This window comes from Geotrypetes seraphini, chromosome 1, assembly GCF_902459505.1.
Source record: "Geotrypetes seraphini chromosome 1, aGeoSer1.1, whole genome shotgun sequence".
NCBI classification, from domain to species: domain Eukaryota; kingdom Metazoa; phylum Chordata; class Amphibia; order Gymnophiona; family Dermophiidae; genus Geotrypetes; species Geotrypetes seraphini.
The window spans coordinates 299,154,777-299,174,920 of record NC_047084.1 but is presented as its reverse complement, the minus strand read 5'-3'; the positions used below and the strand labels follow the sequence as shown (position 1 = coordinate 299,174,920).

The window sequence follows — 20,144 nt, the reverse complement described above, 5'->3', positions numbered from 1 at the left end:
AAGGTGTCACAGTGCATAGTCGACTGTAGAAACATCCCGAGGGTGTGATCTGTCCACCAGGGGATCGAAAACCCCATTAAAGTCACCACCCATCAACACAGTGGTACAAGGCAGGGGCTGCAAATGACCCAATATAAATGTGAAAAAAGACATAGACATTAGGAGCAATTTACCAATACCATTTCCTGATTATTGAGAGTAACATGAGCAATGACATACTGGCCTGCTGCATCTGCTAGCACCGAATGTTTCTGCAGATGGAGACCCTTCCGCACCAAAATGAGGACTCCAGCTTTTTTATGTGAAGAAGGACTTTCAGTGTAATTGCCTACCCACCATTTATACAACTTTTTATGTTCTGAATCATTGAGATCAGTCTCCTGCAACAAAGCTACTTGGGCCTTATGTCTATTCGATATTTGTAGGATCTTACTCCTTTTAATGGGAGAACCTATCCCTCAGACTAACTAAGGATAGGAACACAAACAATCACCATTTACCTCAAAATGCGCCCTAAATCGAACATTCAAGGGTCTTATGGGACACTGCAAGGCCATCCACACATCACACATTCCAAGACATAATTTTCAGCATCCGTCCCAAAGAGCAAGAACTACAAACCAACTACAGTGACTCACCACCAGAAGGGCAGCCCAGCCTCCACCCATCCAGCCATAGACCTCAACAAAAGAAAAAAGAAAAACATAAGCACAAAAAGAGAACAAAACAAACAAGAAAGAAACCAAGAACACCATGGAATAAAATAAACCAGAAAGAGCATTCCACAAGCAACCAAGCTCTACACACAAAGCGCCCCCAACCCCCTCCCCCACCCTTCCTCCCACCACCCCTCCCCCTCCCCCAAGCCATTTAGACTACTTTACCCCTCTTCACCCAAATGCCCGCTAAGCAGACCAGTCACTACCATGCCAACTTCCCCCCAAAACAAAGAAACATGATCAAAACCAGAAAGAAAAATCAAAACTGCAGTAGACCTCCCCAGCCTAAACAAAAGAAAAGGCACTATCCATCAAAGGTGTACAAAACAAGGAAATCAAAGCCCCACGAGAACCTACCTGGAACCAAATCCAGCCACATCCCAACTGAAACGATCACAGACCACCAACACTGTGCCCCCCCCCCCCAAATAGCTCACAAAGAGACAGAAACACCAGGCAGTCAAGTCAGTGGAGAGGAGTCAGGAAGAGTATTAACAAAGTTCTGAGCCAGACAAACTTCCTTAAAGAAATGATCCTTTCCCGTTACTTGTATACGCAACCGTTACTTGTATACTTGTATATGCAACCGGGCGGGATACAGCAAGGCAAACTGGTTTTGTAATGAGTCATAAAGGATACTCCTAGACAAATGAGACTTGTACGGCTGTGTGTATGTATGACATTTTTCCTTCAGCTCACATCTTTCTGTGTCACCAATGTTTAATACTGAGGTAGGACATGCTGTTATGTGGAATGAATTGAAAGCGCTGTTTGAATCAGTCTAAGATCTTTCCCTTGTAGTTTGTACACAAGCACTATTTCTTGTCTTCCTTTTGATCCTGACTAATTTTGTGCGTTTCTTCTACGGCTGCTTCCTTTGTGTTCTGTGCTGGATCATAAAAAAAAAAAAAAAGAAACAAGAAAAAGAAAAAATTCCGTTTTAGAGGTTTTCTTTCTTGTGCAGAGCAAAGCTAATCTGTTCTTTGCTTTCATTATCAGGATCCGTGTATGAATGTTTTTGTCCCTTCCCCCAGACTTCTCTGTTTGGGCTTCCACTGACCCCCTATAGTGCTTCTTTGAAGTTACTCATTCTTGGTTTTATCAAGCAGTAAGGTGAGATTCCACTGCTTGTCTCTTGACTTTTCTCCGGCATTATCAAAACCACCATCGCTCTTGTTGTCAAAGCTGATGGCATTCCCCGTTTCGTCCTAGATTTTAGGGCTGTTAGTGTTTTGGTAATTCTCATTGCACTTATGTTTCTTCCACCATTCCATCGGCAGCCAATGATTTTTTCTGTCATTGTCCTAAAGAATGTTTTATTTTAGTCCCTGTTGGTGAAGCTTTTCAGCTCTTTTTTTGCCTTCACCTTTAAGCAACAGTATACCTAGTGTGGAATGTCCTTCGGGCTATTCTACAAGTCATGCACTGCCCCTCATGGTCCTATTCTCATTTTGTACAACTTTTTGTGTTCCATAATTCAGGAGACCTGTCAGGCTGATAGTTTGCACCTTTTATAATGGTTGTCTGTGTGTGGTCACAAGGTGTCATGAAATAAACTGCACTGGTGTACATCTGAAGTGAAATACCTGGGTTTTGTCCTGTCTCATGGTCAGAGGAAAATCTGCACTTTCTGCATTGCTGCTATTCTGGGTCTGCCCCGCCCAGCTACCAAGAAAGACATGCTTACTTTTCTTGCTATGATTGGTCACTGCCGCCAATGGATCTCTGCTTGTTCCTTCTATGACCAGATTTTGAGACAGACCCTGGTTTCTGAAATGACTGCTCTTATCAGATGGACTCATGAAATGTTGGACATTTAAGATGTGCTTTGGTTTCTAGCTCAAGTTTGGGTTTTCCTGCTTATGCCCACATGTTTTATCTCTTTGTTTGGGACTATTGTAACACCATGAAGGGAGAACATGGCGGTAAGTTACGCTCTGTTGCCTTTTTTTATAGTCACTCCTGTTCAAGAAAGCCCTGGCTGCTTGTGCTATGGGGGTAGAGATGGTTACTTCTTTGACCCTAGGTCACCCCATTACCCTTCATACTTTTCACGATGTACAAGCCCTTCTTTTAAATGGGCTTTTGGGTCTCACGGGTGAACAGGATTCTCTTCCTCTCTTTTTTCACAGCTTCCTCTGAATTTGATGCCTGGCGTTTGGCAGGTGCCCAAAGCCGCCCTTTTGGACGGACTTTGGTGCAAAGAGGGGAAACCCTGGATACCAGCTGCTAGCTCCCCCTTATTCATTGCCCAATATCATGGTATTGGTTATCGTAGTGCTCGCTCGACATTTTAACTTCTTGCTAGTGATATTTTCATTCTTGACCTTTTGCTCCTTGATACAGAGATATATAGCTCAATAATTACAGCTGGCACGGTTGTGAATTGAAAATAAATTGGAAAATACAATTCCTTTCTATTGTTTTAGCTGAAATTAGGATGTTGCTAATTTAAAATGTTTTTTCCGGATTTATACATAGCCATCCCAGATCCGTTTTGGCACAGATATTTCTAATGTTTTCCACGGGTCCTCTTTATCACTGCAGAGATAGAGACGCTCCAAAGAGACATTAGCTTTATGCCTTTTTCCAAATATGAGATGGTTATGATATACATTATTTGTAGTTTTGGTTTTTTTATATCAATGTGTTTATTTGCAGAGTTAAATTCAGCCCTGCACACTTGACAGATGGAGTAATAGCTCCACGCTTAAAACTTTATGTTTTGTCTGTGTCATATCTACTTGTTTTAGTTTAGTGGGTACCCCAGGATACATAACATTGGCCATTTCTAGAGCTCTTTTTCCACTTCTTACTAGTCTAACTGCGCAATGTTCTTTTACTTATAGCTTTTATATTCTGAATATAGTTTAGTTAGGGGTTATAAGAAAAAGTTTTACTTTATACAGCGTTTATTTCGTGGTGTTCCCTACATATGATCCATACATTTCTGAATACATTCAGTACATCAGTATGGTCTCTCTGAGGTGCATAATAGTTATATGCAGCACGCAAAAACATATCCTTTTGGATTGTTCAATTAAGAACCTTAAGTAACTGAGTATTGTCTCTCTTTTGCCATGGCTATGCTAAGAGAATGAATTGGTATTGTTACATGTTGCCACATTCAGTATAGGCAACATGGTTTCTCTTGTTTTCTATCTCTTATTTGGATCACATTGGAGTACAGCTGCTGAATGATATTTGGAATGCTTTTCAAGCATTTCTTTTCAAGTATCTCTTTCTGTATGCACAGACATCTGGCTGTTCTCCCTTTGAGATTCTCACGGGATGACCTTTCCCCGCCCCATGGGTAGATTTTCCCTTGATACAGGAGGAATACGTCCAAAAGCTAATTGAAATATTAGGGCTTGTTCAAAGAAACGTGTCTTGCACTTCTCCTTTCTCTCCACAGATTCCTACCCATTTTTTCCAGCCTGGTGATTGTCTAGAAGCTTTCCAAGGATCGGAAGCAGACGGATTTCCCCTTTGGCCTTCCCACTACTGTGATCGCTGTGATCAGGCCCACTGCACTCACTGAGGAGTTTCCTGTTTGGATCCACGCAAGTCGCTTGAAGAGGGTTAACCTAAAACCCCAGAAGCAAGTCTTCCCTGCGCAGATTTCACCTCCTCCAGTGTAACAACATGATGATTTCATTGCAGCATTCTACCAACTTTATCATTCTCTTACTGGCAACGCTGCTGCTAGTTTTTCTCCCTGTATGGATCATTTCTAACTGGGTCTACAGGGATGATGTGTTCTGGGTCCACGACACTTTCTGCCCATACCCATCTGTAAATGACACTCCTGCTGTAAACAGCACCCCCGACACCTCTTTGCGAACACGTCAAGCTGGACTACTCCCTCGCAAAGGCTGTCCTTCAATTGGAATCCAGAAAAGACTGATAGTATGCTACCCTTTGGTATAATTCCAGCAGTGTGCAAGTTGCCACCTTCTCCTTTGAGTATTGTGACATTGCGGACTGTTCATCAATTGATATCCCAAGGCTGTGCCATTGGTCCTCAGAGATTCCTAAAACTAAAGATATATATATATATATATATATGTTACTGACTCACGTTGGGGGATAAGTGTGCATTCTGGGGAGTGGTAGGGTGGAATATTGATACTGACTGGGCTTATAAACTAGAAAATACCCTGAAAAACAGTGGACCAAAATGGTAAATCACTGCTTACTTGTATGACCTTTCATAAGGTTGGACACTGTTATAGGAAAAGTGTTCCTGTACAAATTATTAAGCTTTCTCTTACTAAAGACAACCCTAGACCTACTGATGAAGGTATGTACATTATGGACATGTGGTTTAAGGGTGGGTCTAGCTATCCGACCCATCAGTTTTCTTACGGGATCTATCTACCTCCACTCATCTTCTCCCGCCATTTTGTGGGGGCCCCAAAAAATACTAACCCACTGGCCCCTACATTCAATAAACTTACTGACATGATGGCTATTGCCAATCCCACTTTTGAAGATATTGTGGCTGTTGAGGTAGGGTTTTCAGAACGTAACCTTTGGTTAGAATGGATGAAATTCACTGCTGATCAACATAATAAGAGTAATTGTTACATATGTGCTCAAGCTAGACCCCATCTAGGAACCGTACCTCTGGACCTCCCTCCTGGTATCCAACCATGCTTTTTTGGGTTATTTACCAATATCTCCTCTAATTTTACCTATCCCCTTTGTGCACTGTAGTGTTCTAAATACCCTTTGTTGCCAGGACAGCAAAAGCTTGATATTGCCGTTACCATCTATAAGGGCAATTACACATGTCATGTTTCTAATCTGACACAGAGTAGTTTTGTAGGTAATTTACCCCCAGGTTATTATTCTGTCTTGGCTCATAGGTATGCCCCATTGTTGCTGCATCAGATTTGATATTTACTGGCTTTATGGAGACTTTTGGTTCCCTGTTAAGCTACCCAGCCAGTGGATAGGCCAGTGCACTTTAGTTAAGGTTACTATGCTTCTGCATATTCTTTCTGAAAGGCATCCTTCCTATTCACATGGTTTTTCCTTTTATTTGTCTCGATATAAATCTGATCACATGTATACATAGATGTTATAGGGGTCCCAAGAGGGGTCCCAGATGAATTTAAGGCCCGAGCTCAGGTTAAGGCTGGGTTTGAGTTCCTTATTCCCTTTATTACTATTAATAAGAATGTTGATCGGATTAGTTAAAATTATTATAATCAGCAACGCTTTGTGAACTATTCTAGGGACGCCTTGCAAGGTATTACTTATCAATTAGGCTCCACTTCTCAGATGGTTCTCAAAATCATATGGCCCTAGCTAGGATTCTAGCTGAAAAATTCTCCTCAGTACTTTAAGCTGTTGTACTTTTCTTTCTGACAATATAGGTCTTCCTATGGACATTCAGAAATTAGCAGACCTCTTTGCTGAGCTTAAATGTAACTCTGATTTATCTAATTCTTGGGATCAACACTTTAGTTGAATGCAGGGTTGGGTAAAAGACCTTTTTATTGTTATAATCTCTTATTATTTGCACTCTTGTCTTGACTGCTCATGTACTGTGTTATTCGTATTACAGCTCCTAAAAAAAACCCCTCCTTGAGAGACATATCTAGAGTATCACTCCCTTCCAGCTCATGCTGTGTATTTATGACGTCATTTTCATGACGTAAGAGGGGATTTGAAGGGACACGTATCATGAACCTTGATAATTTTCCTTAGGCATTTGTTGTTTAAAGTTGTAAGAAAACCAGGCCCTGTTTGTTTGTCTTTCCCCTCCTTGAAGAGAATACAAGGACATGAATGTTTAAACAGAGATGTTGTAAAGTGAATTCAATTGTTTTGTTAAGCCGTATTTACAGACAGCTTTAGTTAAGAAGCTCTGCTGGTCAAGGCTTTTTCTGACCCTCTGTGGACTTCAATCTCCAGATAGAAAAAATGCTGATGTGTTTGAAGTTTCATGTGACCTGTGTCCATATATGGTTTGTGTTTACGTCACATGCTGACAAACCTGATTCATATAAAAGATGTGAAACTCATAATAAAATTTGGACATGTTTTGGAAGACGATTTCTGGTCTTTAAGATGTGTCCCCAGGTACCTGACTTACAAATGACAGAGACAGAGAAAGTATGGGGCAGGAATTGGGACCTAAATCCTTTTCACTCTCTCCTTGTCGCAGCCAGCTTAGCCGAATAATCCCGAAAGCACGATATGGGTTCGCCCTCAAAGAAAAGCGTTGCTCCAGTGCGCAATACCCTCAGGATCGCTTGCTTATGTGCAAAATGAAGCAGACGAAGAACCACCGCTTGAGGGGGACCTACCCGGTGAGCTTTCTCAATACGCACTCATCAAAAGGCATCTAAGTCACAAACCACTTTTCCAGACGACGCGGGAGGTCCCCCTCTCATGCTGCCTCTGGTATGCCAATCAGCCGAAGATTGTTGCGCCTCAAACGGTTCTCGAGATCCTCCAACTTCAACTCCAAATCTTTGAGGCGCGACTGCATTGCTTGCATCGGGCCCTCCAGTGAACGTTGTTAACTTCCACATCGCTTACACGCTGTTGCAGGTGATCCACCTCCAGAGCCATGCTGTCTAATCTTTCGTGGGCCGCCTCAGTGCGATCATAAAGTGCCCTTAGTTTTTAGCCAAAGCCAGTTCCACCGCGGCAGTAACTTCCGCTGTTAATTGTGTTGTCCAACCCGAGTTTAGGGATGGTCCCAGCGGTGTGGTGGGTGTCTCCATCTTGTTCTCCAAAGGCCACAGTTTCTCCTGCTCCTTCCGTGGTGCTTTAGAAGTCATGAGCTACGAATCGGCTGTTCAACGCTCTCTGTTCCCTTTAATTCAATTCCGCTTCTGCAGTCCACTCGATAAACCGCCGCTCACAGATGGTCTGGCAAAATAAATTGCCGAATTAGCAGGGAAAGCGAGGAGCACCGCGTTTCAGCGTCTGCTACCCTCCATGGCACCATAAAGCTCCAGAAAATACATTTTTAATCATCAGTTACGGCACAAAAAAAAGAAACTTGGCTATGACAGAAGACTCACTGATCATTCTGTTTATCTTATCTCATATAGACATTAGGGTTATCATCATCCATGGTTGCATCAATTGCTACCAATATTACCCATTTGTGCCGCTGTGTGTTTGTGTATTCGCAGAACGGCTCTTAAAACTCCCCAGTTTTCTTTGCTTTCACTTTCTCCTCACGATCAGGTGTTTGCTTCCAGACTTGATTTTGTAGTTTGTGAACAATTTCAGGACCCAACTACTGTAAATAACGAGAATGGACTGTACATCTCCAGCAAAGTTCCCTGTAAGTTGTGTGGCTGTGCAACCATGCACCTTTTAGCAGGAGGCCGGGCAGCTGTTTAGCCCCACTGCGCAGCCAGTGGGGTCGGGACCAACCCCTTTTGCTACTACTGCTGCTGCACCAAACTGAAACAGACTGGCAGCGGGACCTTCCCATACATAACCATGGCTGCCGGCCCACCCTCTCTCAGTTTGCTTCAGGAAAGCAGCAGCAGTGCTGGGATGCTAGGGGGCAGACACTGGTGGATGTAGGGTGGGTGGGAGAGAGAGGAGGTAGACACTGGTGGATGTGGGGTGGGACAGATGCTGGTGGAAGAGGGGTAAGGGAAAGAAAGGAGGGATAAGCTGTTGAAAATGGTTTGGGGGCTGTGTTGGGTGGGGGAAGAAGCTGATGGATGTGGGGTGGGTGGACGAGAGGAGGCAAAATACTTGTGGAAAAGGAGTGGGGGAGAGAGAGGAGCTTGATTGTACAGTGCTGCGTATGCTTTTCAGCACTACAGAAATGATAATAGTCGTAGTGGTAGGATAGACACTGGTGGAAATGGAGTGGGAGGAGTGAGAGGGGGCAGAAGTTAGTGGAAATGGTTTAGAGTGGGGGAGGGAGAGGGGGTAAATTTTGTATAGAAGTGGGAAGACAGGTGCTAGATAGAGCAGAGGAGAGAGAGGGCAGATGTTGGGGTGGGGTACAGAGAGGAGGGAGATGATGGAACGGGAGAAGTGAAAGGGAAGAACATTTAACACAATAATCTGCTGCACAAAGTTTCACTTGGAACGCCCTATTCGGGGCATAATATGCACCAGTGGCGTAGTAAGGGGGGCGAGGGGGCGGTCCGCCCTGGGCACCATGTTGGTAGGGGTGCCGGCACCCTCTCCTCTCTGCCCCCTGTCTCTTCCCCTTCCTCCCCCCACGTGCTCTCCCCCCTTCCTTTCACCCATACCTCTAGTTGAATTTCTGAGTGCCGCACATAGGAAGTGATGTCAGAGGGAGAGCCAACGGGGTCATGACCGCCGTGAGCAACAACGTCAACTAGAAGTATGGGGGAAGAAGCGGGGGGGGGGGGGGCTTGCACATCAGGCAGGCTCAGGGAAGAAGAGGAGGCAGAGATGAGGGTGGGGGAGGGGTGCCACTGCCCCACCGCTCACAAAAAGTACAATTAAGGTTTTGAAATGCTTTTTGTCGATTAATGGTGATTAGTATGATTATATCACAAAAAGTAAAAAATAAGGGGATAAAAGAGACTAATGATAGCTTGCTCGGGGAAGGAGTAAAACGCGGACCTCGCGGATCTAAACCCGCGCATCCTTAAAAATCTGAGGTCCATGCCACTTTTAGTCTCAGCATAGGTTATGGCTATGACAATTTAGCTCTGACGGATCCTAATGCTTTTCCCTCCCTATGCTGAGACTAAAAGTTTTACACAAAAAAAATAACCCAACAGGAGAAAAGGCAGAATAGGAGCAAATAAATCTCTCCTGATAATGTGTGTAGCGACAGCAGTGACAGAAGAAACACTAATACTAAATAAATTAAAAGTGTTGCTGGACAGGGGGCACTCAGTACTCAGGGAATAATCAATAAACCCCTCTCATAGAGTTGTCACTAACAAAACCCAAAAGGGTAAATTCTGTTACATCCCCGAGGCTAAAAGTGGCACAGACCTCAGGGCAAAAGTTTTGCCACTTTTAGTCTCAGCATAGGGAGGGAAAAGCGTTAGGCTAAACTTAAGTGTCTGTTAGAGCCCTACCAGGGGTAGGCAATTCCGGTCCTTGAGAGCTGGAGCCAGGTCAGGTTTTCAGGATATCCGCCATAAATATGTACGAGATGGATTTGCATGCACTGCCTCCTTGAGATGCAAATCTATCTCATGCATATTTATTGAGGATATCCTGAAAACCTGACCTGGCTATGTCTCTGGAGGACCGGAATTACCTACCCCTGCCTAACCTAGGCTGACTCTAAAAGTGGCACGTTTAGATCCGCGTTTTACCCCTTCCCGCTCGCAAGGGGCTGTCCTGTTAAGGGAACATGGTCAAAACCAGGATCCTCATTGATTTGTACCGTACTCATGCAAATAAGTCAGGGTGTAAACCAAGTGAGACAGATTATAGGAGTCAGACGATATCCTTTCAAATCTTAGTTTCATTTTAGTTTTCTTCCGACCATGGAATTGTCTGCCTTCCTCTATCACCCTGTCTGGTTTCTGTGCACTCTGATCCTGGCGCTGCTGCTACTAATCAAGAGGAAAACGTTGTGGCTGCCGCACCTGTCGCCCGTGGACCTGAGCGGGAAAACCGCCATTGTTACAGGAGCCAATTCAGGTTAGTTCAGCACAGCCAGAGGCTAATGACGCTTTCCGGCCAGCGTGGCAAGTTGGAAACACGCTGCCCAAGTTTAGTTCGCTGTAAGGATTGAGAAAGGATGTCGGATTTATTTGTAGGCATAGAGGACTGAGCCACGCTTAATTATATCTATTGCTGCTTACGAATACCCAAGAAAATGTTGCTTTAGAAAGCAGAGAAAGTGGAACGGAGGAGCCCAGAAATGTCTCTCATGTGCGCTCTGTTCAAATAATCCATGTAAACGGTTTCCAAAAGTAAAATGTTCTTTTAATTAGCGCCTCTCGGGAACCAATTATTCATAGGAAGAAAATGCCCGGAACTTAAAAATAAAAACCTTTTTTCTCATGGTTATATTTATGCATATCTAAAAAAATAAAAACCTTTTAGAACATATTTTTTCTCATGGTTATATTTATGCATATCTAAAAAAATAAAAAGATAAATATAAATGCAAGTTCAACAGGGAAAAAAAAACCGTTCTAAAGGAGTTTAAAAAAAAAAAAAGCCAGTGATTGAATGTTGAAAGCACATATGAAGTGCTTGAAATTACTCCAAGTCTTTTTCCTCCTACGAATAATGGCTCCTGGGATACGTTCATTTTGGAGGGTGTTTACATGGATTGTTGGAACAGAAAGAAGAGAACACATAATAATCATCCTATCCACTCATGTAGTATAAAAAAATATGTTGATATTGTTTTCCAGAACAATAAAGGTAGAGAATAAAAATAAATACAAGAAAACAGCAAAAACCATGATAATGACAAGATTTAAGCAATCCAATTAAATGTAAAGCCAGAGAAATTACATTAAAAAAGTATTTTTTCAAAGTTTTTTTGTAGATATAAATATAACATGTAGTAGTAGAGTGATTGGTTGAATAGATTCACAAGATCATAAATGGCAAACACATGCCCTTCCTGGGCACCTTTTTTATATCTCTCACTTTGAGTAGCAGAGTGACCTTATGCAGTAAAAGGATTTTAGGGATGCATGAAAGGAATACATGAGGATTGAATGTTGATGAGGTGGGGTAAATTGGGAAACTGCAGCAAAGAGTGGAAATTCAAAAGACTGAACAAGTTTTCTGTTTGTTAAAGGTGGTACTAATGTTTGATTATAAGCTGAGTGCATTAAGCATATTATTAGTTAGAACTAATAGAGACAGAGGCATACCTAGCATATGTGACACCCAGGGCCCATCATTTTTTTGACAACCCCTCATCTGTATGAAAAATATGATTTTTAGTAACAATCCTCATATCGCTCAAGAGTGTACCTAGAAAAAGGCAGAATCTTAAGCACTGCAGTGAGCACTAGGAGACCAACACACACATTGTAAAACTAAACAAGCCAGATCCTGCACAGTCAGTCAATTGATCCTGTACAGTCAATGCCAACAGAAAACCATGTCCTTTTCATACACACAGAACAGAGTTACACCCTCGCCCAATATGGGATAATCATAAACTAAAAATATGCAGACAAAAATTAAACTGAACTGCCAAGAAACCAGACTCTGCATACAATGCAACACCACAGAAACAGTGACACGTGTCCCCTAATACTGTGCAAAATATAAAGACAGTAGATGTAAATTTGAAATAACTGATACATAACAATCACCACTTTACAAATTAACAAATAGACATAAAGCAAATAATGATAAATAAGAAAATGCCATTTTATTGGACTAATCCATTTTTCAATTAGCTTTCAGAGGCCAAATCTTTCTTCAGAACAGTACAGTATACTGCTGTTATGATATCCTGTCCTGACCTGAGGAAAGGGGTTTAATAAAAGAAAAAAGACCTTATTTACATTTCCTGTTTATAAACTTTTATCCATACAGTTACAATACTACTTGATTCTAAGTAAAGCAACAAAAAAATCTTTCTATCTTTTGTAATTTCTGCTTTAATCATCTTCTCTTTACTCTCTTCTTTCTATTCAGTGTTTGTCCTTCCATGCAACATCTGCCCTCTCTTTGCCCCTTCCACCCAGCTTCTGCCCTCTCTCTCTATCCTTTCCATCTACTGCCCACACTTTCTCTGCCCCTTCCATCCACTGTCCACCCTCTCTCTCTCTTCCATATGGCATCTTCCCTCTTTCTGTGTCCCTTCAATAAACTGTATATCCTGTGCCCCTTCTCTCCTTTGTACATGATTCATTTCAGCTTCATCCCCTCTCCATTTTTCTGTCTCCACCCCCTCCCCTTTGCTCTAGCATCTCTCTCTTCTCCTTTCCTTCCTTCCCACAATGATCTGTCATCTATCTCCTTTCCTTCCATAACCCCATGCCCTGGCATCTCTCTGCCTTCATGCTCTGGCGCCTCCTCTCCTTCCTTTCCCTCTGGTCTGGCATTTGTCTCCTTAGTTTCCATTCCCTCCCCCCATGCCCTGGCATCCCTCCCTCCATTATCTGGCATCTCCTCTTCTTCCTTTCTCTCCCTCCCTCCCTCCTTCCTTCCTTCCTTCCCCCTGGTCTGGCATATGTCTCCTTCCATCCCCCTCTATGGTCTGGTATCTCCTTTCCTTTCCCTCCCTCCCATGGACTTGGCATCTCTTGTTCCTCTCCCTTGTCTTCCTTCTCCCTCCTTTCCTCTATCCCCCCAATTGGGTGCAGCAGCATTTTTCTTTCCCCCTTCCCTGTGCAGCAGCAGCATTTCTCTTCCCCCATTCCCTGTGCAGCAGCAACAGCAGCAGCATTTCTCTTCCCCCATTCCCTGTGCAGCAGCAACAGCAGCAGCATTTCTCTTCCCCCATTCCCTGTGCAGCAGCAACAGCAGCAGCATTTCTCTTCCCCCATTCCCTGTACAGCAGCAGCAGCAGCATTTCTCTTCCCCATTCCCTGTACAGCAGCAGCAGCAGCATTTCTCTTCCCCCATTCCCTGTACAGCAGCAGCAGCAGCATTTCTCTTCCCCCATTCCCTGTACAGCAGCAGCAGCAGCATTTCTCTTCCCCCATTCCCTGTACAGCAGCAGCAGCATTTCTCTTCCCCCATTCCCTGTACAGCAGCAGCAGCATTTCTCTTCCCCCATTCCCTGTACAGCAGCAGCAGCATTTCTCTTCCCCCATTCCCTGTACAGCAGCAGCAGCATTTCTCTTCCCCCATTCCCTGTGCAGCAGCAGCAGCAGCAGCATTTCTCTCCTCCCTTCTCTGTGCAGCAGCAGCAGCATTTCTCTTCCCCCTCCTTTTCCTTGTACAGCAGCAGAATTTCTCTTCCCCCCCTTTCTTTCCTGCCTTGCATTTCTGGCCAGTTCCTTGATGCAGCCGTTTTTCCCATCAAAGCTGCGGGCGTCGTAAGCCTTCTCTCTGATGTCATGACATCGGAGGGAACACTTCTCGGCTGCATGAGGAGCTGATGCCCGCTACTTTGAGCGGAAAAACCACTGCAGCAGGGGAGCAAGCCAGAAGCTAAACACTCGCCGGAGGGAGGCACAGAAGGAAGAAAAGGAAAGAGCACAAACTGGGTCTGATTTAAAGTTTACTGCTGCTGGTTAAGGAAAGCAGCAGCGGCAGAATAGGGAGGGTAGTTCCAGACCTGGTAGGCCAGCTGTGCACCCCCTTGGGGCGTGCAACTGGGGCGGAGCGCCCCCCCCCCCTTGGTACGCCACTGAGTAGAGACTGTATTTGTTTATGAAAAACTCTATAGGTTTGTTGCAGAATGAAAATAAAACAATAAAAAAGTATAAAAATACAATTAGTTCACTGCAGAACTGGGATGTTTTATAAGAACATAAGCATTGCAATACTGGGACAAACCAAAGGTCCATCAATCCTGGTATTCTGTTTCCAACATGGCCAATCACAAGTACCTGGCAACACCCAAAAGAGTAAAATAGATTTTATGCTGTTTATCTTAAAAATAAGCAGTGGATTTTCCCAAGTCCATCTAAATAATGGCTTATGGACTTTTCTTATAGGAAATTAACTAAACCTTTTTTAAACCCTGCTAAGCTAACTACTTATACCATCAGCATTATATAGTAACTAAGTAAAATAGTGTATTTAAGTAAAAGTTGTGTCACTTTTACTTGTAAAGAAGTACAGGATGACATTATTATTATTTTTACTAAAGTAAAAATGTTGCTAATTTTTAATAGTTTTATTGAGTTACATCTAAAAGTAAAAGTGGAAGCGAGACTGGTCAGTGACTCCTAATGTGGAAACCTGCATCATGTAGCTATAGTTTGTGTTACTCTTTCCCACATACATCACTCTGTACTTGCTCACAGATTGTTTATTGTGAGCAAGTGCCCAGTGATGCATGTGGGAAAGAGTAACCCAAACTATAGCTACGTGATGCAGGATTCCACATTAGGAGTCACTGCCCATGAAAAGGATCTAGGTGTCGTCATTGAGGATACTTTGAAACCCTCAGCTTAGTGTGCAACAGTGGCTAAGAAAGCAAATAGAATGTTAGGAATTATCAGGAAAGGAATGGAAAACAAAGATGAAAATGTTATAATGTCCTAGTATCACTCTATTGTATGGCTGCACCTCGAATATTGTGTGCAGCTCTGTTCGACATCTCTCAAAAAAGATATAGCGGAATTAGAAAAGATACAGAGAAGGGTGACAAAAATGATAAACGGGATGTGATGACTTCCCTATGAGGAAAGGCTAAAGCAGCTAGGGCTCTTACGCTTCGAAAAGAGACAGCTCAGGGGTGATATGATAGAGGTCTATAAAATACTGAGTGGAGTGGAATGGGTAGTTTTGAATCGCTTGTTATGTCTTTCCAAAAATACTAGGAGTAGGGGGCATGCGATGAAGCTACTAAGAGTAGATTTAAAACAGAGAGATTTAAAAGAGAAAATATTTCTTCACACAACATGTAATTAAACTCTGGAATTTGTTGCCAGAGAATGTGGTGGAATCAGTTAGCTTAGCAGGGTTTAAGAAAGGTTTGGATAATTTCCTAAAACAGAAGTCCATAAGCCAGTATTGAGATGGCTTAGGAAATCCACTGCTTATTCCTAGGAAAAGCATCATAAAATCTGTTGTACTACTTGGGATCTAACTAGGTACTTGGGACCTGGGTTGGCCACTATTGGAAATAGTATACTGGGCTTGATGGACCTTTGTTCTGTATCAGTATTGCAATCCTTATGTTCTTAATTAGGCAGTACTACTTCTAATGTAAACAATAATAATGATAAAAGTATTTATTTATGTATTTTAAAAAAGTCTATACCGTTTACAGCTAAACGGTTAACAAGATATACATACAAACAAGATATACATACAAATAAGCCTTAACATTCATAGCTAAAAAATACTAACATAGCTTTGTATAGAAATGGAAATTAAAAGACACAGATAAAAATTAATAACATGTCATAGACACAGATTAATAGCGTATCTGTGGATCATAAACAGTTCATCAGGTTTACCAAAAACAGATATGTCTAAAAGAAAGCATCAACAAATAAGTGTTTTAAGTAATTTTCTAAACATACCCCTCTCATAACAGTTCCGTATCTGTCCTACCAGAGAGTTCCAAATCTTAACTCCTGCACAACAAAAGGTCTTTTTGCCAGTATCGACTAACCTCGGATTCACAGTCGTCTTCAGTAGAGCCAAGTTCTCGGAACGCAAAGATCTTTTTGGAATATAACTAGATATGTTATTTTTAATTAATTTTGGAATATTTCTGAACAGAATTTGGTGACAAATCATTAAAACTTTGTACTATAATTCCTGAACTTGAAGACCTGGTGGATGGCTGGTTGACAGTTAAGCTCCCTCCTTTAAACATCATTTTAGAATCTAAAGTTATAATTTTTCACAAATATAAAGACAAATCTTGGATAATGGCTTCTAGTAAACAGAAGAACACAGAAATATCTGCAAAAGCTACAGGAAAAGTTAAAAGGATGAAAGAAGATCCACAGACTTCAAGTGAGATTTCTCTGCCACTGGATGCCTTGGATATCATAGAGGTATTGGAACGAATTAGAAATATCAATTTAAACATAATGGAAATGAGGAAGGAGATGAATATAATGAATAATAAATTAGATTTAGTAAGTAATAGAATGGACAAAATTGAAAATAGAATGGAAAAAGTGCATCAGGAACATAAAGAGGATCACAATATATTAAAAGAAATGAAGTATAAAATGATAGATCTGGAGAATAGATCTAGGAGGCAGAATTTAAGAATTTTTGGTTTAAAAGAAGGAGCTGAGGGGAAAAACATGCTAGCCTTTTTGGAGGAGGCAATACCAAAAATCTTACCTATAAAATTAAACATTCCATTAGAAATAGAGAATTGGAGGGAAAAAAGTTCAAAATCAAGAAAGTCCTAGACCTGTAATAATTAGATTACTTAGATTCCAGCAGACGCTGGAAATTTTAAAAGCAGCAAAAGAAATGAAAAATCCAGCTTACAAGGATTCTAAATTGATTTTTGTCCCAGATCTTGCTAAAGAGACTGTAAAGATAAAGAAACAATTTTTACAACTAAGACAGCCTTTAAGAGATTTAGGAGCCAAATATGGACTATATTATCCTGCGTTGATGAGAATCACATATAAAGATAAAGTTCATCAATTTGATGATCCACAAAAACTTAAGGTGTTCTGGAGAAGCAAGAAGTACCTATGATTTAAAGATTATTAATATTGATGATAATTTTCTTCTGGATTTTTTTTTTAAGAGGATCTTAAAAATGATATATACAAAAATCCTTGATTAATTAAATTATTCACTTTATTTGTTATTAAATATGGTACTGTAACAAATTTCAAACTGAAAAAGAACTATTGGAATAGTTACAATTTTAAATTGATGAAGATTCTGCAATGGATCGACAGGAATGTCTGATGAGGTATTTAATATATTCAAAGTTTCTTGACGTCAAGAGAAACTAAAGAGGAAGAGGGGAAGAGAATAGTGTGAACACTCGCTTAGCAGAGTGCGCCTTTTTTAAGAGTTAATGAGAGCTTAAAGGGAGGAATGTTTTACTACATTATGACGTTGGACGTCATGTTGAGGTGTTGATGGCACGCTGGGCGGAAGGGACAACAGGCTGCCAGAGTTCCCGCTATCCTTGGCTGTTGCTGTGATGTTTTCTTGGCCTCTGATTGATGTCGGATGGAACGGAACTTTGACGGAAATGTGGTAGTGTCTCTATGAAGTGGGATGTCTCGTTTGAGGAATCTTGGCGCGCTGCGTTGGATGGGACAGCATGATACCTGTTGTCTCGCTCTCGGCAAACTCTGGGTGATGTTTATTTTCCTCTGACTGATTTGAGGTGGGTGGGAGGTGTGGTCAGAGAACACAGTTCTCTTGTTTTGCTGTAATACGGAGCTTCTGGACCGCTGAGCACTCTTTTATAATAGATTCCATGGGATGCCTCCTCCCTGGTTCAGATACGTGGCCTGAATGATTCGGTGCGTTATATATAATGGGCCGGGAGGAGGCCAGAGTGGATAAGGGGCGATTCCAAAAAAAATAAAAAATATAAAACAAAAAAGGAAAAGAACAACATAAAACAAAACCAAAAAAGCAGAATAACATCTATTTAAATACATAAGAGTGACCAAATTTGTATCTTTAATTATCTACACATATAAAGGTGTGATAAAAGAGGTTTGCATGAGTCATGCCTTGCTATGGATATAACACTTGGGAATGTATTAGCAGAATAGTATGGATTGTACAGTACTGATAAGTTTATTACAAGTTGGGATATGTAGCCTTTTCTTAACGATGGGTTAATTTATATTTATAATTTATATTAACTGAATGGGGTTTTGTTTTTTTATAATTATAAGTGATTATTATGTTTCATTATATTTATATTTCTTGGTTGAAAAGATTTAATTTTATGGATTAATTGGTATAATATATATGTACTATTACTTTTAATCCAAGAATAAGGGGTAATTGGGTTTTTGTTATATGAAATCTTTAATTTATCTAAGTGTAAGTATGTTCATCTGTATTTATCTGAAAGAAATATTATGAAGGTATGTTTTACATTATTTTAAATGTCATGGTTAATGATAAAGGAAATTCTTGATGAATTTGATGAATATAATTAGTCTACCGATATAATATGATGTAGCATGTACTTACATACTTGTTTGTGGAAATGAATTGATATAGATATTTCTGTAAATTGTTAACAGATAGGTTTATTTAAAAAAAAAAAAAAAAGGACAGTGTATATTTTCTAATTATAAAGATGATTATTTAATTATATAGTATATAAAATATAATTAAGTAAGATGTTTAGGGGGAGTTATGGAGACCAGTTTGATTTTATGTCTTCAAGTTTTTGCAATATAGAATGGGAGGGTTTATGGGAGGGTATAGGGAAGGGATTGGGGTTTATAAGTAATGTATCAGTTAATAGAATAAAGAAATATCAAGATATTGCTCTTAGTGAATTGAGGGAAAATGAATTCATACAGGATCATTACAATTATAATAAGATAAGGTATTTGATATGGTTCAAATGTTCAGCATATTGAACAGGATCGGCCCCAGCACCGAACCCTGAGGGACTCCATTACTCACCTTTCCTTCCTCGGAGCGACTTCCATTAACCACCACCCTCTGGCTTCTGTCCGTCAACCAGTTTCTAATCCAGTTCTCCACTTTGGGTCCTAACTTCAGCCCTTCAAGTTTGTTCAAGAGCCTATGAGGCTTAAGTATTAAAATATATATTTATTTTTACTTTTTCTTAAGTACTTTGAACAACACCATTTATTTTCTCCAGTTTGTTTTAAATTTACTACTTAGTAGCTTCATCACATTCTCCCTAGTCCTACTATTTTTGGAAAGAGTAGACAAGCGATTCACATCTACCCTTTCCACTCTACTCAATATCTTATAGACCTCTATCATATCTTCCTTGAGCCGTCTCTTTTCCAAGCTGAAGAGCCCTAGCCACTTTAGCCTTTCTTCAAAGGAAAGTCCTCCCATCCCCTGATTGAAATCTCTGTTACAGGCAAAGCAGAGTGAAATGGAGAGACAGGCCAAAAACAGAGCAGCAGAGATTTCAAGCTTTCTTATTATCCAGGAGAGTGCTGTGTTGAGCCAAGATGAGCAGAAAGGGGTAGAAAGTGGGTCAGATACCAATCAGCTACTCTGCACTATGAAAGATGTGAAATAGAGACTCATACGGGGACAAATTTTTCCCCTTCCCCGCGAGTTCTTTTCCTGTTCTTGCCCCATCCCTGCAAGCTAGAATATGGAGCTATAAACACAGGTGCATGTAAGAGTGAACAAGAAAAGGACCTGGGTGTACTGATAGATAGGACCCTGAAACCGTTGGCACAATGTGCGGCAGCGGCAAAGAAAGCAAATAGAATGTTAGGCATGATAAAAAAATGGATTCACAAGTAGATCGGAGAGGGTTATAATGCCGCTTTATAGAGCGATGGTCAGACCACACTTGGAATACTGTGTCCTACATTGGTCTCCCAACCTTAAGAAGGATATAAAACTGTTGGAGAGGGTGCAGAGACGAGCAGCGAAGCTAGTAAAAGGTATGGAGAAACTGGAATACGAGGAACGACTTAAGAGACTGGGATTGTTCTCCCTTGAGAAAATGAGACTGCGAGGGGATATGATCGAGACCTTCAAAATACAGAAAGGAATCGACAAAATAGAGCAAGAAGAAAAATTATTTACAATGTCCAATGTGACATGGACAAGAGGACATGGACTGAAGCTGAGGGGGGACAAGTCCAGGACTAATATCAGGAAGTTCTGCTTCACGCAATGAGTGGTGGATACCTGGAATGCTCTCCC

General features: G+C 41.2%; 1 protein-coding gene across 2 annotated transcripts in view; it reads left to right on the top strand.

Moving 5' to 3' along the window:
* Nucleotides 1–10,013: 10,013 nt before the first annotated feature.
* Nucleotides 10,014–20,144, top strand: part of LOC117364784 (retinol dehydrogenase 11-like) — a 90,035-nt gene continuing 79,904 nt past the window's right edge. The window contains exon 1 of one of the 2 annotated variants that reach the window (XM_033954412.1): nucleotides 10,014–10,349. In XM_033954412.1, coding sequence (XP_033810303.1) covers nucleotides 10,193–10,349 — 157 coding nt within the window. In that variant the 5' untranslated portion in view covers nucleotides 10,014–10,192. The remainder of the gene's footprint in view (nucleotides 10,350–20,144) is intronic. The other variant, XM_033954403.1, reaches the window with a different exon arrangement.